This window comes from Syngnathoides biaculeatus, chromosome 15 (genome assembly GCF_019802595.1).
Source record: "Syngnathoides biaculeatus isolate LvHL_M chromosome 15, ASM1980259v1, whole genome shotgun sequence".
Taxonomy (NCBI): Eukaryota; Metazoa; Chordata; class Actinopteri; order Syngnathiformes; family Syngnathidae; genus Syngnathoides; species Syngnathoides biaculeatus.
The window spans coordinates 19,749,858-19,770,624 of NC_084654.1; the positions used below are offsets into that span (position 1 = coordinate 19,749,858).

At 42.5% G+C, this 20,767-nt stretch overlaps 1 protein-coding gene across 1 annotated transcript in view; it reads left to right on the forward strand.

Moving 5' to 3' along the window:
• The window catches only part of aqr (aquarius intron-binding spliceosomal factor), a 64,497-nt gene that overhangs the window by 1,360 nt on the left and 42,370 nt on the right, over positions 1 to 20,767 (forward strand). The window contains exons 5-19 of the mRNA XM_061843886.1: positions 53 to 88; positions 162 to 282; positions 348 to 488; positions 1,671 to 1,739; positions 2,390 to 2,490; positions 2,592 to 2,668; positions 3,076 to 3,140; positions 6,984 to 7,100; positions 7,200 to 7,313; positions 8,682 to 8,785; positions 13,138 to 13,240; positions 13,839 to 13,959; positions 14,099 to 14,240; positions 15,886 to 16,064; positions 17,419 to 17,586. Coding sequence (XP_061699870.1) covers positions 53 to 88; positions 162 to 282; positions 348 to 488; positions 1,671 to 1,739; positions 2,390 to 2,490; positions 2,592 to 2,668; positions 3,076 to 3,140; positions 6,984 to 7,100; positions 7,200 to 7,313; positions 8,682 to 8,785; positions 13,138 to 13,240; positions 13,839 to 13,959; positions 14,099 to 14,240; positions 15,886 to 16,064; positions 17,419 to 17,586 — 1,658 coding nt within the window. The remainder of the gene's footprint in view (positions 1 to 52; positions 89 to 161; positions 283 to 347; positions 489 to 1,670; positions 1,740 to 2,389; positions 2,491 to 2,591; positions 2,669 to 3,075; positions 3,141 to 6,983; positions 7,101 to 7,199; positions 7,314 to 8,681; positions 8,786 to 13,137; positions 13,241 to 13,838; positions 13,960 to 14,098; positions 14,241 to 15,885; positions 16,065 to 17,418; positions 17,587 to 20,767) is intronic.

Sequence of the window (20,767 nt, forward strand, 5' to 3'; positions counted from 1 at the left end):
TGTCATCAATCTATGTTAGATTATGGAGGTACAATGTTTACTTCCTTTCCAGATTTGCCATCAGAAAAATCATGTTGCTGGAGTTCAGGTGCGGTATTTCATTCAACCTTTTATGACAAACAAATATGACAATCTAAATAGATTTTGTAATCTCCTTGCAGTCAATACCTGGAAAACTACCTTTGGGTCAACTACACTCCGGAGGTTTCCAGCAACGCCTTCCTCATGTCTATTTGCTGCATAGTCAACGAGAAGTTCAGGGAAAATGTGCCAGCCTGGGAGGTAAAGAGTACTATTTTATGTACTTCACTCCCCAGCTGTACTAAGCGCTAACTCTGTTTTATCAGGTGTTCAAAAAGGAGCCCGTCCATTTTTCTTTCTTCTTCAAATGCGTGATGGAAGCCCTGTTGGCGGGCGACGACGGCAGCCTCACGCTGAAAGAGCAAACGGTTCTGCTGGAGTTTCTCGACCACTGCTTCAATAGTCTTGTACGTATGGTGACATATATCTCATCCACAAATTGCTAGGGGGAGGGAGACTACACTGCATTGCATCAGCTATTATCAGGCGATAGCGAGCGACCTGTAGGATCAAAAGCAATATGTACTGAATAATAACAGTAGATGAATTTTGACAGCAAAGTAGGCTACACAAGCTAATTTCCTACTAATTTACTCAGACGTGATTTTTTTTTTTTCGTTTATAGGCGGAATTCTGTTGTTGTTAATTGCATTGATTTAATATATATATATATATATATATATATATATATATATATATATTCTCCGTTTTTCTGCAATATCCCAACCGTAACCCGTGGCAGAATCCACACTCGTTCATGTTCCGGTCCGACTTTTGCAACCGAGGTGGATGATTAGATATGTGCCTGTTGACTGGTCGAATGTGTGTTAATATTGCTCAATTGGAAGAAGAAAAAAAAGTCACTACCGGAACACGTCCGCGTGCAGAGGAGTGTGTGGGTCAAGTGGTGGCGTCGCACGCGGTTGTGCGTGCTACGTTGTTTACGTTTTTCTTCGAGGGTGCGTACAATAACACAATCGTCGTGGGTCAGCCGGTCAGGGTCTTCGAATACCGATTTTTGTTTGAAAACCACAGCAAAAAAAATCTCAATATTTTCGTTCAGAAACCGATTTGCACGAAAACACAGACGTTCAAAAACCGAGGTACCACTGTACATGTAAATGATCTCATTGATAACATGAATAGCAATGCAGTGTTTTTTTTTCTCTTAGTTTTGTATTTTTTTCCACTATTTGGTGTCATTTTATTATCATTTCGCCCATGTAGTATTATTTTCTCATACTTTTCTATTCTATTTGTTTTTACATCCAGTGCTTTTGTTTATGTTTGGTTACCTCTCCTTAAAAAGTAAACCTGCACCCGTTCATCACATAAATTCCTCAATGCATTATTTTGTCCACAAGGTGTCAGTGTTGCTGTGTTACAGGACAATATGGTCACTGCGTTGTCCAGTGCTGCATTGAAGCACTGCAGAGGCCTCATTTGAAATGTATTATGCTTGCATACTCTATTGATGTACCCCCGTATAAAACCCTCTGAATGTTTTAGTGCTGGAATTTTGTTTGTGGTTAAAAGAAAAAGAAAAATCATTGGTTGCCTCTTTAACTCTCTCTATCTCTCCATCCCAGGAGGTAGATTTGATCCGGGATCAAGTGCAGCAGCTCATCTCTCTTCCTATGTGGATGTGCCTCATACCAGTAAGCTCATGCACACTGTGTGTTTATATCGAAAAGCTGTGGGTTTGAATCCGAGCTCAAGGCTTCCTTTGAGGAATTTGCTTGTTCTCTTCGTGCATATGTGGGTTTTCTCTGGGTCCTCTGGCTTCCTCCTACTTTCCCCAAGCAGTTTTTTTGTTCCACAGTACATGAGAATCACAGCGTTAACGGTGCATGTCAGCAGGAATATGTTATAACTACGAGAGTTGCAACAATTTTCCCAAAACCCTCCAATAGTTGATTATATAACAACACCAATGAATCCAATAGACTTTCACTCAGTCATAGCATTGTCATGCAAAATGAGTGTTTGATTTAATAAGTTTTATTTGAGTCCCAACCATTTTCTATAGTGATTATCCTCAATAGGGTCGCCGGTGTGCACCCGCTGAACCCAGCTCAGAGAGACAGGGGACACCCTCGACTGTTTGCCGTCTAGTCGCAGTACACATACAGACAAATAATCATTCACAGTCACATTCACAATGCAGGAGAATTTTAGAGTTTTCTTGACTTTAGAGGCATATTTGTCCAGAAACCTTCAAGTGAACTCCTAAGTTGTTTTGAATCTAGGAGATGAAAGCGACAAAAAGATTGACTTTTTTTTTTTTTTTTGGGTCACGTTTCTCCAGTCCAGACTCCAACAGGAGCTGAAGAAAGTACCCAAGCTGCAGAAGTTCTGGAAACTCATCAAGAAGAAATTCGACAAGATGGATGCTGACGCGGCTGAGCAGTTAATCAGATTCTCTTTCGGTTTGGCCTAACAAACCAAAAATCTTGCCTCTGATTCCCTTCTTCTTTGTTCTTTTTTTTGTTGTTGTTGGCGTCTTTCAGGGCTAATAAGGAGCGAACCTTCCTCTCGTGTCTCATTAAAAAGTTTCACAGCGTGCTCGAGTCAATACCAGCATCAGGTAAATCCGAATTATTACGCCCCGTCATTTGTGGTGCGACTCAGCCTGGAATAACAGATCAAATGTGAATAAAAGAGTCACCTTTTCGATCAGATTCGCTCGTCCCTCCCTTTTCGGGGTCACGCAGGAGCAGCACGAGCCCCCGCTGCCACACCGTCACCGGCACGTAACGCGGGCCGACACCGAGCGCCCCCCGCGGCCACCCACCTGGAATGCTAAAAACACAACATTTCTGTGTTTATGTGGAATTCAGAGCTGACACATTATATTACAGTTACAAAGCCAGCAGGGTCCACATCATTCCCAACACCTGCTGCACATGCTGGTGTTGTTGACACGTTTGTGTGCATGTGCCCTCTTCTCACATTTATTTGTCTCGCCCACTTCGCATTTTTTTCCACATATAGGAAGTATCACCATGGAAAAGGTGCACTACTGCGAGAGATTTATTGAACTCATGATCGACCTGGAGGTAAGATGTGATATTTTCAGCCAAAGTTTACTTTTTAGAATTTAGGCAAAACGTGGTTGGTTTTGGGCTTACAAGATCAAAGTTAAAGGTTATGGATGGTCATTTGACTCTATTATTCGATTAATTTATCAGTTTCTAGCTATTTTTTTTTTTTATACATTTGTTTATAAATGGGTTATAAACAGTGTATGTTTATACAGCGTTGCTTGGAGGTGAGAGTTTAAGCTATCCCTTGAACACACTTTTAAATCAAAACAAATCATCTTTCCCCGTTGAACTGAATCAAAATGCCCAAAACAAAGAAAACAAAAAAACTTTGGGGGTGTGTATTATACATGGGTGCACATTGCACATGAAAAACTATGGAAATACAGTGCTGGAGATTCAGCTTTTCTAGGCTTCGTAATACTGGAGTAATAGCAGTTGTTCTTTGCAAAGGATGAAGAATATAAGCCTGTGTGTATTGTTATATTGTATGCATGTGTAGCCTGCTGCACCGTTTGTGTTCAGATATCTTGTTGAAAGGGTAACAACAGTGCCGCATAACAGGCTACTTGTTCCCCATTTTATGCTAGTGGAGGCTTTGTGGTTGTTTGTATTTTGGTTTATGTTTAACTTGGCACTAACCTTCAGCTGAGACTGGGAACAAATTGCAATAAACCTGTTTTTGAATAAAAAATATTTACATAAGTCAGTCACTCACACTTGACGAGCGCATTCGCTCCCATCCGCCATCGCACTCCCAAATCTGCACAGTCGAGCACGGAAAATCACGTGCGTAAAATTTGTTACGAGTAGAAAAAATAGATATTGAAAGATGTCGCTTATCTTGTGTAGTCTTGACATTAATTTACTTGTTTATTTCACAAACGTTGTTAACAAAACAAGCCTGTTCCTAAACAATCAGTATTCACCCGGAAACAGGAAATGCAAGTTAACCGTATTAAGCATGTTCGGAAGTGATGCCAAAAGCGCATGTTCCGAGCTGCTTCACGTACTGCGAGTGCGTTTACGTCCAAAGTCATCAACATCATGAGCCATGTCAAAGGAAATTCGGTTACACCAGGGGTGCTAAATGCGTAAATCGCGAGGCAGTTTTGGATGATCGTGTGGCAACAAAAAAAAAAAAGACGTTTGACTATCAATTCACCTCGTCGTTTGATTCAGGTGTGGCCAATGTGTCGAGCGCACCCCCGTCAATCGCGAGAGGCTTGCTGCTTGAAAAGTAGATCTTGGGGGGGAATCTGACCACCCCTGAGTTACATTGAAAAAAATTCTGGGATATAACACTGGTAATATTTGAGTATCCAACTATAATAAGTTTGAGATTGTGATTTACTTTGACTTGATCTAAATTCTAATGTTAGACTAGTCTGTCCATATTATTTTCCCCTGTGGTACCGCCTTATCTTGAAGTTGAAAACTGAAAAATGCTTTAGGTAGATGCAGATCTTCTCCTGCTAGCTTTCATCAATGGATTTGACAATAGATACTGCTGTAAATTATGCTAGATTATAACAATACATCACGATGAAATAAAATGATTTGATTATTTATTCATGAAATTTATTGTCTATTGACCTCTAAAAATGTCTGTCTCAGTCAGTGCAGTGTCAATAAATTATGATTATGGTATTAGGTAACAACTACATACTCGGGTTTAACAACTCAGTAAGCTATTTTAAGGTCTTGAGATTCCATCCCTAAGCACACCTGCAACTTTATATCTGCGGGCATGAGTGGTGGACCACACCTGTAACTATATCTGCGGGCATGACTGACCACACCCGTAGAGTTTTCAAATGTGAGTGACTGCATACATACATGGCTATACCCTATTCCACTCATCTAGAAAGAAGGGGTCCTGGATGAATAAATACATAGGAACAGGTAGAATAGGTATAGCTAGAACAGTCATCAGGGTACCCGGGCGAATCCCTATCACTGTTCAGAATGGTCAAATGTAGAGTGCTCACTGAAATTGAAAGAGTCCGCAGAGCACTTCACGAGGCTGCATGGGCTCTTCTTGTTTCTAAGTGCTGAACATGTACAGTATCAGACAGATGCCCTTGATAGACACCCAGCTTTTTAAACCATTTAATGGGGAAACTGCTTGACTATACGAGCCGAAACTAACTTTAGACACACAGTGTTCCATAAGGTGTTGCTGCGTCCGCACATCTCACGTTACAGCCGGGAGCGCTATATAGATTCCATCCTGCTGACAGGCCGGCCTCACTGTTCCTGGCATCGGCCGTCGGCCGGCCGGCCGGCCAACCCGCCCGCCGTCTCCAGAGACGCGCTCCCTGTCCTTCAAGCCTTCTCCTTATACAAAGTCTCCATCGCCTGAAAGCTACGCTTCTGTGTAAAAATAAAGGCAGAGGGGATGGGAAGAAGATCCCTCGTCTTCTTGGCTATTTCGTTACATCAAGGTTGAGTAAAGATTATTACCAGATAAAAGAGAAGCGGTATCACTTGCTAGTCCTTTTGAAGAGATCTTGTCAGTTCATTTTGGAATGCAGTATTCAGTGTCCTTCTTATTTTGGTGGAAACTGTTAACCCTTTTGCTCAGGCTGTCAATTTGTCAACAAGTTGAGCTGATTTATTCCCGCCAAAGCAGCTCTGCTATCTCATTTTGACAGCTTTCAGTCCCCCCCCCCCACCTCCCCCTCCCCGCTTGCGTTATTGTGATGCCACCAGCAACTAAATCAAGTCCTCCCTTCTATGCAAACACAGAGTCGTTGCCAGTATTCCGTCACGAAGAGAAGACGTCGGGGATGAGCCAGGCGAGATCAAAGTCCCGATTCTGCCAATTCTCTTGTTGAGCTTGTGTGCCTCATGTGAGGTTTCGCTTCATACTATACTTGCTTTGTAAAGATTGAGAACAACTGGAGAATGTCGTTGCATGTAATTGAGGAGATCCCCTTATTTACTACAGTCCAGGCTTGGCTTGGCGTGGAAAAAAATAGCCATAAGAGCGCATGGTTTTGGCGCACAATAAGGCACACTTAGTTAACTCTATACTTACTTTTTTATTTGTTTTAGATTTATGGGGTAGTTTTCCATACAAATACTTTACTGTACCATATTGTCCATACTATAAGGCGCATCAAAGAGCCTTTAATTTTCTCAAAAGCTGATAGTGCGCCTTATAATCAGGTGCGCCTTATACACGGATAAATAATGAGCCTTTAGCGCAGCCCGTCTAATAGATGCATAACGTAACCCACCCTATTTTATGCGTCTTATAATGACCTTATATATGAAAAATGTTTTTAAATATGCCAGTCATTGAAGATGCGCCTTATAGTGCGGAAAATACGGTAATTATAATCTTACATCAGCATAAATTGATGACAGTTCAGATCATACTTGCGCAGTAAAAATGATTATAACCCCTTCGTGGCAAACCATCAAACTGTCGCGCCACTCATGATAGACATATCTCCTGAATTTCACATTGCTAAGTTGAAATTGGCCGCAAGGAATGAATTTTCTTTAACTGAGAAAGAATCACTGGGAATCTACCACAATCATCTTAAAATGGCTGCTTGGAATCATATTATCCTTATATGGCTTCGTGAGACATTTTGGTGCACGTATTCACGATTGACTTGTCTACCAACTTTTGTTTTGGAAAGTGAAATATTTCCATAACGATTTCACATTTGCTGTACTGCCGCTAGACCATACTTGAGTGTCTTTTCTTGGTATGTTTTATTAAGTGAATTATTATTGGATTATTAGATATCGTCATGTCTGTAGGTGTAATTAATGAGGTGTCAAGCAGACTGTATATTACAATATTGCTTAAGAAGTAATTATTATGTTTTCTGTTTGTAGGCCCTGCTGCCCACCAGGCGTTGGTTCAACACCGTACTAGATGACTCCCACCTGGTCGTCAGTTGCCACCTTTCCAGCCTCACCCAGCGTGAAATAGAGGGCCACCTCTTCTGTCAGGTACAAGACCAACAACACCCTTGCGACACGATTGCCGCACACGCTGCCTGAATAGCGAGAAGATGAATGACGTGACTCGTGCGCTCCCGTCTCGCGCAGTTGCTCGACATGCTCAAGTTCTATACGGGCTTCGAGATTAACGACCAGACGGGAAACGCCCTGACTGAGAAGGAGATGACTACGCTGCACTATGACAGAATCACATCGCTACAGGTAAGAACAACAAATCACTGACGCTCACCAAATGGAAAAAAAACTGTCTGTTGTTAACCAGCTGAGACTAAGTGACTGGTGCTAACTAATAATTGTTAACCTGATCACACAAACTGGCTGATGCTAATTGGGTCATACTAATTAATGCAAAGTAGATGACACTAACTATCTGATATTAATGACTTGATTACATGCTGATCATTGATGCTAACCTGGTGACAATAACTAACTAATGCTAACTCGATGATGCTACTCCCCCCCACCCCCCCCACCCCAAAAAAAACCAGAACCAGTTTATGCTAACTTGATAATACTAATCAATGATGGCCACTAAATAATCCTAATTTGGTGACAAAATCCGACTGATGTTAACCTGATGATGCTAATCACTGATGTTTCGGGGTTTATTAAGGAGATTCATCATTATAATGACAAAATTAATAAACAACCTGCAGTTTTGTACTCCACGGTCTCCACTCGGCTGTAGTGCTGTTTTCTTGCTCCCTTAAGTCTCCTTATGGATAAAATTGTTCTTCATGCTGTGTAAGGGTAATTACTGTAATTTCCGGCCTACAAGCTGCGACTTTTTTCACACGCTGTCAACCCTGCGTTTCATGCGGGGATGCGGCTAATTTGTTAATTTTTTCTAACGGCCGCAAGGGGGCACTCGAGCGGAGAAATAAGAATGAGACCGGTGGAATATATGTGCTGAGGAAGTGACTTTTACCGGGCTTGTTAGCGCTGTGCTAGCGTGTTGCTGCTGTGTTACTGGCGTGTCTCAGTGATATTTACCGGTAAGTTTTATTTTAACCGGCCCTGTTAGGCTGCTACCGTGGCGCTAACACTAGTGCTAAAGCTAGCGCCACACTAGCAGTATCGCTAACGCTGTGCTGGCGTTAAACTCTTTCTGTGTACCGTCTTTCTTTGTAAATATCTCGTCTTTGAATGTGGGTTTCAATGTGGGAACTTGCGGCTTTTACACAGCTGCGGCGTATGTATGTACCAAATGGTATTTCCTTTACAAATGTACTGGGTGAGGCTTTTAACCAGGTGCGCTCTGTAGGCCAGGAATTACGGTAATCGAGTCATCGCCATTGTTAAACTTTTAATTATCCATAGCCCTTGATTTCATCCTCCTAACAGTATTTTTTCTGAGTTCTATAATTTTGCATGAAAGCAAACATCTACTTTTACTTTTATAAATAATCAGTAATTGACATTGAATTTAAACTGGAGCAGCCTCAGAAGTGTTTATCAAAATAGTTCGACTACTTCTTCCACTAATTGATGCCAGACCACCACTGCACCGCGCGTCCCAATTCCTCGCACTTTTACCAACACATGAATGTGACCTTTCGTTTTTTGCAGAGAGCAGCCTTTGCTCATTTCCCGGAGCTGCGTGACTTCGCTTTATCCAACGTAGCCGCAGTGGACACTCGGGAGTCCTTGACCAAACATTTTGGCTCACTCAGGTAAATGCGGAAAAAATGCAATGTTTCTGTATGCTTTTGTTTTGACCTCATCTGACACGCGGGCATCCATGTTTCTCCATCCCCGTGTTAAGTCGGTGATAAACGGCATCGGTGTTGCCGCCTGAGTGCCGCCGCTAAATGGCAGCCAGACCTGCCCCACTGACAAGCAGCTGGTTGCAGCGAGAGAGCGAGAGGCACGCCTCATTAATTTAATCGATTTGCAGCGGCTTGAGAATAAACTCTTTGAACAGCTGTGTTTGTCACATCATATTAGCTTGCCAGAGAGCCAAAAAGCACACCGGGTTTAATAAACCGCTCCGTTGTGCGGCCTTTACTGCCGTTCCAGGTGAAAATGAACATTATAATCAGATTTATGAGGGCCTCGGAAAGTTTAGTCTGCTGAACGAGGCTCAGACTGATTTCTATGTAGCTGTTAAGCACGCATAATTGATCCTTGTACGCTTTAATTACTCTGATTTGCCATATTAGCTCGATATGAATGGCTCACTTCAAATTTTTAAGGCTGGACAAATTGTTTGGTGGCGGACCAAAGGGTCCATAAGTCATGTTAAACATGAGTTTTACTAGAATGGTTTTGTTCAGCCAAAGTGTGTGCATATTACAATGTAATAATAAGGAAGGTTTGCGTTCAACTCCAACACAACGCAGGCAAGTACCCTGCACTCTTGAAATCCGTATAAATAGTTATTGAAAGAAAATTATTGGAATTTTCACATTGTGGGACAAATAGAAGCCAAAAGAAAAGTTGTTCTGAGTAAACTTGGAAACGGGCACTGCTAGAAATAATGAAAATGAGCACGCATACTGGTGCATTGCAGTGATGTACTGCAGCACTTCGTTTTATTTCTGCCTTCAGTCTCCTTTCTGATAAATGAAAAAAATTGATGGATAAATGGGTAGAAGGATGGGTGGATGGAGGCTGGGAGGGAGGTATGGTGATACTGTAAATAAGGATGGGTGGCTTGATGGTAGGTAAATGGTATGATAAATATTATGGTTGATGAGTGACGGATGATAGATTACTCATCTATTTTCCATCGATCAGGAAACAAACTTAATTCATTGATTGATTGATTTTAAAAAAATGTTGCCTGTTGGGGACACAGGAAATTGCATAAAATACAGCTTAAGCCAGAAGTTTACATACACTGTAAAAACAAAACATATTAATTTTTTTTTGTCTCACTGTCTGAAGTAAAATCAGACTGAACCTCCTGTTTCAGGTTAGTCAGCATCACCGAAATTCTTCAAAGGTATTAAATGTCACAAAAATGAGATAATTTATCTGAGATGAACAGATGAATGTGGCACCTTCAAGCATCTGGAAATCGCATACAAGGAGGAGCCAGGCTTTGAGTGCCACGATTCTTTCTCTGATTTCCTAGCCCATGTCTTTGGATTTTCTCGTATTTCTAACAAAGAAGCAAAGTGTTTGAGGTGTGGCGTTAAATACATGCCCAGGTATGCCGTCAATTAACTCAAATGTCGTCATGACCTCATCATCTGGGCTCCCGCATGTTCTTTAAAGAAAATACTTTTTCTGAATGTAAACGTTTGACCTTGAAGAAGCTCATGTAAAATTCTCTAAGAATTGTCTCTCTCAATATTGTGGCATTTACCAAAATTAAATAATTTTGGTGATCCTGATTGACTTGAAACGGGTGAGTTTTAGTCTGATTTGACTTCAGGCGGTGAGGCAAAAAAAATGTAATTTGTGTTTTTGCACAGGGGATGTATACTTCGGGCTTTAACTGTAGATATCAATGTCAAGTTCATTGCCAGTGTTATGATTCCCCCGATGGCCAGCAGCCATTTAGGAAAAAAAAACCATCCTGCTAACTTTTGGCCCAACACAACATAAAATTTACGACGCCATCCATCAACCGCTAACGCCGTAGATTAGAAGTACTTGGACCTCACGCACAGTCGTCTCTTTTGAGGGTTATGAGGCGAGCACTGCTGAATCGTGTTTAATACTCCTGCTGAATCATTTCACGTATTCCTGCAAGCTCCTTCCCCCCACCCCACCCCACCCCCAGCCTCCAGCTTTTGGCAGGAGCCGGCATACCATTGTTCCCCGATCCGCAACTGTCACCCTGGGTAACGCCCACCCCTCCACCACCACCAACCTCTGAAATAAGCCACTATCAGATTTAACAAGGCAATTTTCCCCCCCCCCATCTGAGCAACTCATGCTAATGCCACTTTATTCCTGCCGCGCAACCCTCTCACTAAGCTCCCAGTCACCCGTCGCTCCGAATTTATCCACTAATTCTCCAAAACACATAAACCGAGTATTATTGCTCAGCTTTGCCTATAAATAGAAGCTTCTAACACTTGCATAAAGCACCACCGAGTGTCATTTTAGGGCAGCAAATGAATTTAATACGTGATCAAAGACAGCACTTTGTGAAAATGCAACGAAAGATCATCACTGTATATATTTTGTATTGAGCTTTTGGTTTTATCCTCACTTTAGGGATTCTTTTTTACTCTTTCGATATCTTGGTACATTCACATCTCTCTAAAGGCAGTTGAACTTCGGGTCATCGCTTCCCCTATTGTCAGACGAATTCAAAAAGAAAGTTAACCACTGAAAGCATTCAAAAAAAAAATATGTGGTCCATCCCACTATGCTAATACCATGCAACCTCCTTTGTTGTACTACACATTTGAAGTGGAGAGAGTGTACTATGCCAACCCAAAATGTGTAAAGCTCTGATATTATCCTCATTAGAGTCCACTTTGCTGCAGAGTTCTCTTTTTTTTGTACCCATAGTGTCCTCTTGGGTAAATCAACACATAAACACACAAGAACCACATTCTCCATTGCTATTGTTGACTCGGCAGTCTCCATTTTTTTTTGCAGCAGTCAGTTTTCTCTTGTTCTTTACTCCACATTCTCCATTTTGCTGGGGAAAAAAATAAGCCCACCTTTAGACGTTAAAGACAGGAGGGCCTTATTCTACACTTTGCCGTAGCTCACATTTCGTTCGGCCCACAGGTTCCTCTTGGATAAAATTTGTCCCCCTGTGACGATGCCGAGAAGTAAATACAGAAGACGTTCTTTCTCTTTTGTTGTTGATTCTACCATAATCCCCGCTTTGCTGCAGCAGTTAATTTTGTGTGTGCTCACAGTCTCCTCTTGGATAAAACTAGCGGCTTACCTATGCTTTAAATACAAGAAACACTCATCCTTTCATTAATAATATGAGAAATCATTTCAAACAGGTGAAAAGCGAGCAGTCAAACTTTGCCGTGAAAAAGCAGCATTACATTTCTAAAGTCACTGGATTACCCCACATCAATAGGGTCAAAACAACCTGGCAGGCTGTACAGTAAACTTGCAGCAGACCAGTCCCAGTGCATGCCAGCGGCTCAGCTGTCAATCATGACCTGGTCCAGTCATCGCCAATGCTGCAGGCGAGCTCTTGTGTCTTCTTGCCGAGGGACGGGGCCGTCCGTGTCGGGTCATCCGCCAGCCAGCAAAGTGCAACGTTGGCACAATTGTCATCCTGTTGCGGTGTCACGAGTGTGTGCACGGTTACGCGGGAGGGCCACGTGTGGGTGCTTTAAAGCCTGTCAGGCTTGTGTCCATAGCTCGTCTTCCTCCCGCCCCCCCCACCCTCTTTTTTTTTTTTTTTTTTGTGGCATGGTGTCACACCATGTCAACCTGATTAAGCCATGCCTGATTAAGCCACGCCTCATCTTGCGGAGACTTTGATTTTCATAATCCTGTCGCATCAATGCGGCCGGGCCCATTTAAAGTACGCATGCTGACAGAGCAGGATCGCCAGTGTCAAAGCAAACAGAGGAGGAGCTTTGTGTTGCAGCTCTAACAAGCACGAGGAATAACATAAGGCCGCCTACTGTGGCATCCTCGCTGGAGAACCCCTCGCGTGTCAAGGGGTCATGGAGAAAAACGGATTGAAGTTAGAAATATGTTTGGGTAGTTTTACGCCAGGTACGAAATGGCCCGCGGCCCAGTCATGGTCCTCGGCCCCTGTGGCTGCAGACCACTGTCTGATGCTGTCGCCCGAGTGCAAAACGTGTTTCACCACGGGGAAACACCAAATCTGCTCGCGTCAACTATTCCAGCATTACCAGGGCTAATATGTCTCAGTCGACTGCTGACAGGCTTTTCCCGTCACTGTATATGTGAAGGCAGGCACCGTTAAAAGAATCGTTAGTTAGCGTTATTTTTAGCGTTAGTGTCACCGTGGCAAAAAATTATTTAAATTTCAAAGCAATGCTTACTGTGCCAAATATTTTGTCCATTAAAATATAATTAATTGTTCCCGCTGCTGTTTTTTTTTTTTTTTTCTCCGAAGCCCCAATATGCTCCACCAGGTGGCATCTTACTTATGTCTGTTGCCTGAGCTGCCCAAGGACCAAGACACCACCCATGACAAAACGGTTCTTCTTGAGCTTCTGGTAAGGTCATGTCTCGTATCTACACACACTCAATTAAGTTAAAACTCAATTTCAAGATCTCTGCCATTACAGTACAGTGATGCTTCGATTCTCGACCACAATCTGTTCCAGAAAACGGTTCGAGAAGTGATTTGTCCGAAAACCAAATATATTTTTCCCATTACAATGAATGAAAAATGAAATAATGCGTTCCAACCCTAAAAAATTGGACTTTTTAAAGCATTTTTTTTTTAGCTTTTCCTGATCATAAACTACATAGTAGAAATACATGTATAGTTTAAATACTTTATATAATAAAATAATTTGAGAAATATATTTATTTTTTGCTTAAAATGTATGCTTTAGTAGTAGATTACACTTAGCTGGGAGTGGACGAATACGGACCCTGCTGTCAAAGTGGGCGGAGTTCAACAAGGCTAAAATAGAGGGTTTAAAATTGTTAATAATATATATAAAATGTTAAAAATGACTCTTGGGATATTCTGAGGCTTCACAAGGTGTTCCCTAGGTATTATCAAGGAACCATGATCTGTCATAATCCTATTCTTTTAATAAGGACAACAGACGACAACGCGTAACGTTTTTGACTGTGTTTTAGGTGTCCCGTCATGAGCGCAGAATCTCTCAGATTGAACAACTGAACCAGATGCCCCTTTATCCGACTGAGAAGATCATCTGGGATGAGAACATCGTCCCGACGGAGTACTTCTCTGGCGAAGGTGTGAAATTAAATAAATCTGTGACTTTCAAACTGATTATCTTAATCTCTGTTGACTCACCGCTGTTCTCGCTCGTGCTACTCCGTGTCTGCATATAAAATGTTGCCGTGAGACATGCATGCCTTGTTTTTTTTTTCAGGCTGCCTCGCACTCCCCAAGCTTAACCTCCAGTTTTTGACTCTCCATGACTACCTGCTGAGGAACTTCAACCTGTTCCGCCTCGAGTCCACTTACGAAATCAGGCAGGACATTGAGGACGTGGTGTGGCGTATGAAGCCCTGGTAGGTTGTTGACTATCTGCAACAGGGAACGTTGACGGTTAACTCCTACTATCTGCTGAGTGATAGAGGCTGAGCGCTGCCAGGAATCGCAAAGTGCATGATTGATGCCGCCCGCCCCAAAATGGATTTGGCTTTGCCTATTGATGCAAAGCGTTTGAAAATTATATTGGTACCCCGTTTTTATTTTTTTTATTGACTGCAGTCTGTAAAGCACAGACAAAGATGTCAGCAAAGGCTCAAGACCAGGGCTGCTCAATGCGTCGATCGAGGCAGTTTCGGTAGATCGCGATGGCGTGCTGAGAAAAAAAAAAAACATCAACCGTATTTTTTTTTAAGTTTAGCTCCCCGCGGATGTGCAACCAACGACAGTACAGGAAAACACGCTGTCAGTGAGTTCCCCCCTATTCTAAGCACTAGCATAAGAAAATAAGTATGGATCCTGCAGTAAAGAAGATAAAAACATATCACTTTCATACGGAATGGGAGGCGTACAACTTTTTCACGATCTCATTTTCAAAGTGCGTTTGCCTCATCTGCCAGTGTAGTGAAATGTGGTCGCATTTTCGAAGTGTCTATGGAAAATAAGACACCGACATTCCGCCGAAAAGCAAGCTGAGAATAAGAAAAGTGGACGAACTAAAATCCCAATTGGCCGCACAGCAGCCGCTTTTCACACAATGTAGTTCAACAGCGAAAGCCGTCAATGACGCATCGTTCCGGGTTCGTCACATTATCGTCCTTCCAAGACGATCTTTTAAAAATAAGGCGGAAATATTATCTTTGATGAAACTTTTGGAGCTGTAAAGGCGCTGTGAAGCCATGCCCTAATGTGTGGAAGGACAAATCGGAGATTGTGAGTGTTTCTCACTGCAGTTGGACGAATCCACTGACGTGAGTGGGACAGCCCAGGTGTGCATTTTCATTCCTATGGTGTTTAGTGATCATCGTCGTGAACTCGGATAGTTACAAAAAATTTTGACTCGTGCGGTTATGCAAGGCACACAAACATCAATTCCGAGAGGCTGGATGCTTGAGAAGTAGATCTTGTGGTTTAAAAAAAAGTCTGGGCACCTCTGCTCAAGACCATGGATCAAAAATCTTTCTTTAACCTTCGTCTATAGATGCCACAAGATGGTGACAAATTGTCAAAATCATTTTTCAACTCTTCAATAAACCTTCACTGTGATGACACTCAATCGTGTTAAAGCAGTGCTATTGCTGAATTGACCAGAGCATAAAAACAGCAAATCTGGATATTTTTCATCAAATAACGGGTTTCACAATATTGTTCCAGCGATTTGGAACCAAGTAAGAGCACACTTAAATCCTTTTTAACTTTTACGAATGAAGATCCCCCTCGCGGTGCGACAACACGGCACATTGATTATATTTAATTCAAAGACTTTGACAGTCTCTATGGCGCATTTGGAAACCCATTGCTTAACATAATAAGTGCTCCCATTATGTCAAGTGGTGTCACAACTTTTTACTTGTTGTTCAGCGGAAAGTAAACAACTCAGCGACGGTGCTGTCTGTCGCTGCCCCAAATCCAACTCATTTCCAGCTCGACAGCAGCCGGCGGCACTTGTCACACCTTTCACTAACGCCGTCCTTTCCGTGTTTCCTAACACAAACACGCACGCAGGCAGTCCGAGTATGGCGGTGTGGTGTTCGGCGGCTGGGCCAGGATGGCCCAAACCATCACTGCCTTCACCATCGTGGAGGTGGCCAAACCCAACATCGGCGAGAGCTGGCCCGCGCGCGTGCGGGCCGATGTCACCGTCCACCTCAACGTGCAGGATCACATCAAGCACGAGTGGGAAGGTAACGACCTCGAAGTAAAAAAAAAAAAGTAATTGAACAGAATTGTTTATCACCAGCGCCACGTGACAACAACACAACTTTTTGCCACTTAGCTCTGTGAATTTTTATTTATTTATTTTAATGTGTGTGGATTTTCTCTGGGTACTCCGGTTTCCTCCCTCATCCCAAAAACATGCAACAATAATTGGACACTCTAAATTGCACCTTGGTGTGATTGTGAGTGTGACTGTCTGTCTCCATGTGGCCTGTGATTGGCTGGCAGCCAGTTCAGGGCGTACCCCGCCTCCTGCCCGTTGACAGCTGGGATAGGCTCCAGTACTCCCCGCAACCCATGTGAGGATAAGCGACTAAGAAAATGGATGGATGTATAAAAAACCATGTACACAATTTGCACGTCATTTTAGATAAATTTAGTAACCCTAATTTTTATTATTCAAATGTTTAAAGATACTTTACTATTTTTAAAATTTTATTATATTTACAGTATATTTTCATTTACATTTATCTTTATCATATTAAGAAGGAGGAGAGGGCATATTAAAACACCATATTCAGGGACCCATTGAAATATTTAAAAGAATAAACCCAGAAATAAAATCATTTAAAACATTTCATGATTTTTAACATCAAAATTGGGTGCAGTTGTTCTTAGATTTATTCTTAGGCTCTCTTATTGAGGTAAAAGTCTCCTAAGCCACAATCAAGGAAATAACACTTCTTTTTTGTTTGTGGTTAAGTTATATGATAACTTTACTCATTTATAATCTCGTCCCAAAAAATGGTCCGCTGCCCGCGAGAGGGTACTTGGGTTTTCTTAGTAGATCGTCCCAAAAACCAGAATCAGAATCAGATTAAAACAATTAAATATTTTGATATACTGAAAAATATAATGCATGAAAATCATGATGTCCCAAAAATGAGACGCTGCCCATGAATGGTTTAATAATCATGTTTTATTTTTTAGTAATTTTGAACTAATAGCGAGATTTGCGGTGTCCGTTTGGGCTGAAGTACGTAACCAGATATGGCTCCTGGCTACAAATTTGCAGAAAGGTATGGCAAGCTTTTGCTGAAGTACAGCTCTCAAACATACACTTTTCTTTTTTTACGCCATTGCAGAACAGAACAGATTCACAACTTTGATCGAGACCTATTTAAATGTGACTGTTTAATTTCCTCACTCCATATCCTGCCCCCCACTTCTATCATTCGGACTTCATGTTTTAAAGATCAGGTGGACGCTGACAGGGAAGTTTCTCCCTCGTTGCCCGACGCCTGCCAACACCACACTACCGATCTGTCCCCTTCACTTTTGCCTTATCTGACTCTCAAATCCTCTCTCTCCTCTCCACAGGGCTGCGTAAGCATGACGTTTGCTTTCTGATCACGGTGAGGCCCAATATGCCCTACGGCACGCGCTTCGACCGGCGCCAAGCCTTCGTGGAGCAGACGGGCCTCGTGTATGTGCGGGGCTGCGAGGTGCAGGGCATGCTGGACGACCAAGGGCGTGTCATCGAGGAAGGTGCGGTCCACAAGCGAACACACACTAACGTAGAGTGACACAATATCCATCCTTCCCATCAAAGCAATCATTCCCAGAAGCCGATCCTTGGGAGGGGGTCACAAGAGGCGTTGTCATGGTGACAGCCACTGTAAGACCTGACCTGTCTGCATTAACATCGCATTAACCTGAGGTTGACGGCGACAACCTCGAAGAGCTGCGGGCCATGCCCCAGCGGACTCCTTCCACCTGATCCGGTTCGTTTAATTGGTTGGATCTGGATGTGCAAACCTCGGAGAAGGTGCTCGTCCTGCAGAACAATGCTCGCATTCACTCGTGTGAACTTACTTATGTGAGAATAGTTTGTGTGATTAGCCAATTACAAGAGCAGGGAAAGTGATGAGTATTAACTATCTAGAAATATTGTTTTCCGTAGCCAAAGTGTCTCTCATCCTTTAATGTTTGACGATTCTGGTGTTGTTGTCTGTCATACGAGTGTAAAAACAACTCAACCTCATTTAAAATAACAAGAAAAAACAAATGTTTATCGATTTTTACATCACAAAACAAAAAACAGATGAAAAACACTTTTGAAGTCAAACCTCAATAATCTGAAGTCTGCCGGGATGTGCTGAAGTCTTGTGAGATTTGGTGAGGTCTCTCCGGATAGGGGGGATTGTTTTTCATTCCAGATTTTGCTCGCGTTGCGAATTGTACAACCTCAGGGGCAACTTTAGAGGTGGCTCATCAAAAGCCAGAGGAGCGCCTGATTAAACTCACTCGGGGACACTTTAGAGTTGAGCCACGTTCTTCTTTGGAGTTGGGCCGCTACTAAAGGGGGAACAGCGCTCGCGGGCGTGCTGTCATCTCTGCTGACTTCACACGAGCGGCTGTCTGCTTCCACTCCGCTTTGCGATACCAGCCGCTGGAACAGTGACAGAGGGCGTCAGTCACTCTTGGAGTCATGACAACCCAACAAACAACACGGCACGCCGGTTACAGCTTCATCTCCTGAGGCAGCGTGACAAACACGGAAGGGGGTTCATACGGAGGCGAGCGAGATGAAAAGCGCTAGCTTGGGTTCGTTTTTACCGCATTCTCCATTGCTGATGTTCCACATAGTAAATAGACCTCATGCCCAAATTACTCACCCGCTTAAGAAAAATGAACACTTCCTTGAATTAGACGCCTTCCCTTCGCTTAAGGAAATAATCTAAAAGAAACAGTTATGATCTCAGATCGTAGATTATTTTGTTCACACACGAGACGTTATAGAACTGAGCCCGTTACAACTGTTGCTAAACAAAACAGCCCCATAGAAGCAGTATCTCAGATTAATGAAAGGGTGGAGCCATTTTAGAGGAGTCCCCTTTGCAGTATTATTTTGAGAGAGGATCCCTTAAAACGGGGTTGCTCAATGCGTCGATCGCGATCGCAAGGCAGTCTTTGTCGATCGCAGGACGGCGTGCCAAAAATAAAAAAAAAGACGTCAGCCAATGTTCCCTCTAAACTGCGCACGTGCAATTGTGCTCCGCTGATGCAGTCTCTTTGCAGATATTCTGCGTTGCGTGCCAAAAAAAAAAATAATCCAATGCAAATTGAAAGTATAACATACAGCTATTCTGTTTGTGGCACTTTCCAATGTGATTCAATGAGTGAGGGATGCCTGGTTGTCACAATTCACATATGTACTGTAAAAAATGAAAAGAAGAAGCCACTTCTTTCTTTTAGGCAGCACACGGAACTTTCTCGAACAATTAACGCTTGCTCTGCCACACTCTTTTTCCTAGTTTACCCTACACTCCCCACCCTGACTCTTAAAGACGTACACTCATAATTACAAATGTTACAGTACTTACGGAGCCCATCATTGTGTTTTATAATGACAGCGTCCACAGTCTGGGCAACGTAGAGCAAAGACAAGATAGACATGCTGCTTATGTTTACTTTCGATGTTAATGGAGAAGGTTAAAAAAGAAATGCTCTTGTCTGAAGGTGCAATGACTGTCTGAGTATGTGAATAATCGAAGAAAAAGTGGTTAAACTGGATGAGATTTTCTCTTTTCCGAGTGGGGAAGGTCTGGTCTGAAGCCAAAGTAGAAAGTGCAGGATGAGATGATGCGTCATTTTAAAATTCCACCCTGGCACAGCCTGATCCAGGATGAAAGCACAGACAATACAGTGCACAAAAAGCTAATTCTGTATTTTAAATATAGGAGGCAACATAACATTAACCTTAAAACAGTTTGGGAGCATTATCATCATTATCCCCTGTCATCGGTAGCTTGCGAAAGGTTGGCTGCTTGAAAAGTAGATCTTGGGGTAAAAAAGTCTGGGCACCCCTGCCTTAGAAGAATATTAGTGGTCCAATGAAATGACAGGGGCATAGTATTTTCCGTGTTTTCTCAAATATTGGGCATCCCTCAAATAGATGCCGTACCCCAATTTGTCTTCACCCACTGTTCACTCCAGATGAATAGCCTTGGTTTTTCACTGCAAATGCTACACATACGGTACTTTATAAAGTTTACTGCTGAGCCCCTTCGTAGTCCTTTGTCTTTAATGTTGATTTTTGTTTCAGTCGACTTCAACAAGCGGTCACACTGCAATCTCGTGTGCTACATGAAATAATGGCCATCCTGCTGTTAAGCAGAATGCCCCAATTAGTCTAATTAAACACCTCTCCTTTTCTATCAGGAATAGAAAAGGTCAGTTCATAGGCACTGTTGTTCACACACCGCATTAAAAGTGATCGTATCCGTGTGGAAACAGTTTCTGTTGCGTCAATTAGCACTTGTCAGTCCTCAGTGGTTGTGTGCATCCATGTTCTATGTTGAGGGGGCCTCAACAGTTTATTTTTTTCAACCGAGCCTGCATCCTGACTTGCCCTTTCTCTGCATTTTCCCTAACAGTCCCTTTTAAATGTAGTTTTAAAGTCAAGTTTCCCTATAAGTTATTTTCCACCCCTAATATTATTTCATCTTTTGTATCGTAGTAAGTCCATGCTTTGTGTATCAAACCCACCAGAGGAATATTTAGCCCAGTCGCTTTTTTGTGTCATCCCTAGAAAGTAAAATATGCAACGGTAACATGATATTTATTGCTTTCCCCTCCAGCATATGCTGTTCCTTACTCACACCGAACATCGCCGGCGGCTATTGGTGTTTATTGTGCACTTCCCGTTTGTCAGTGCATGTATCCC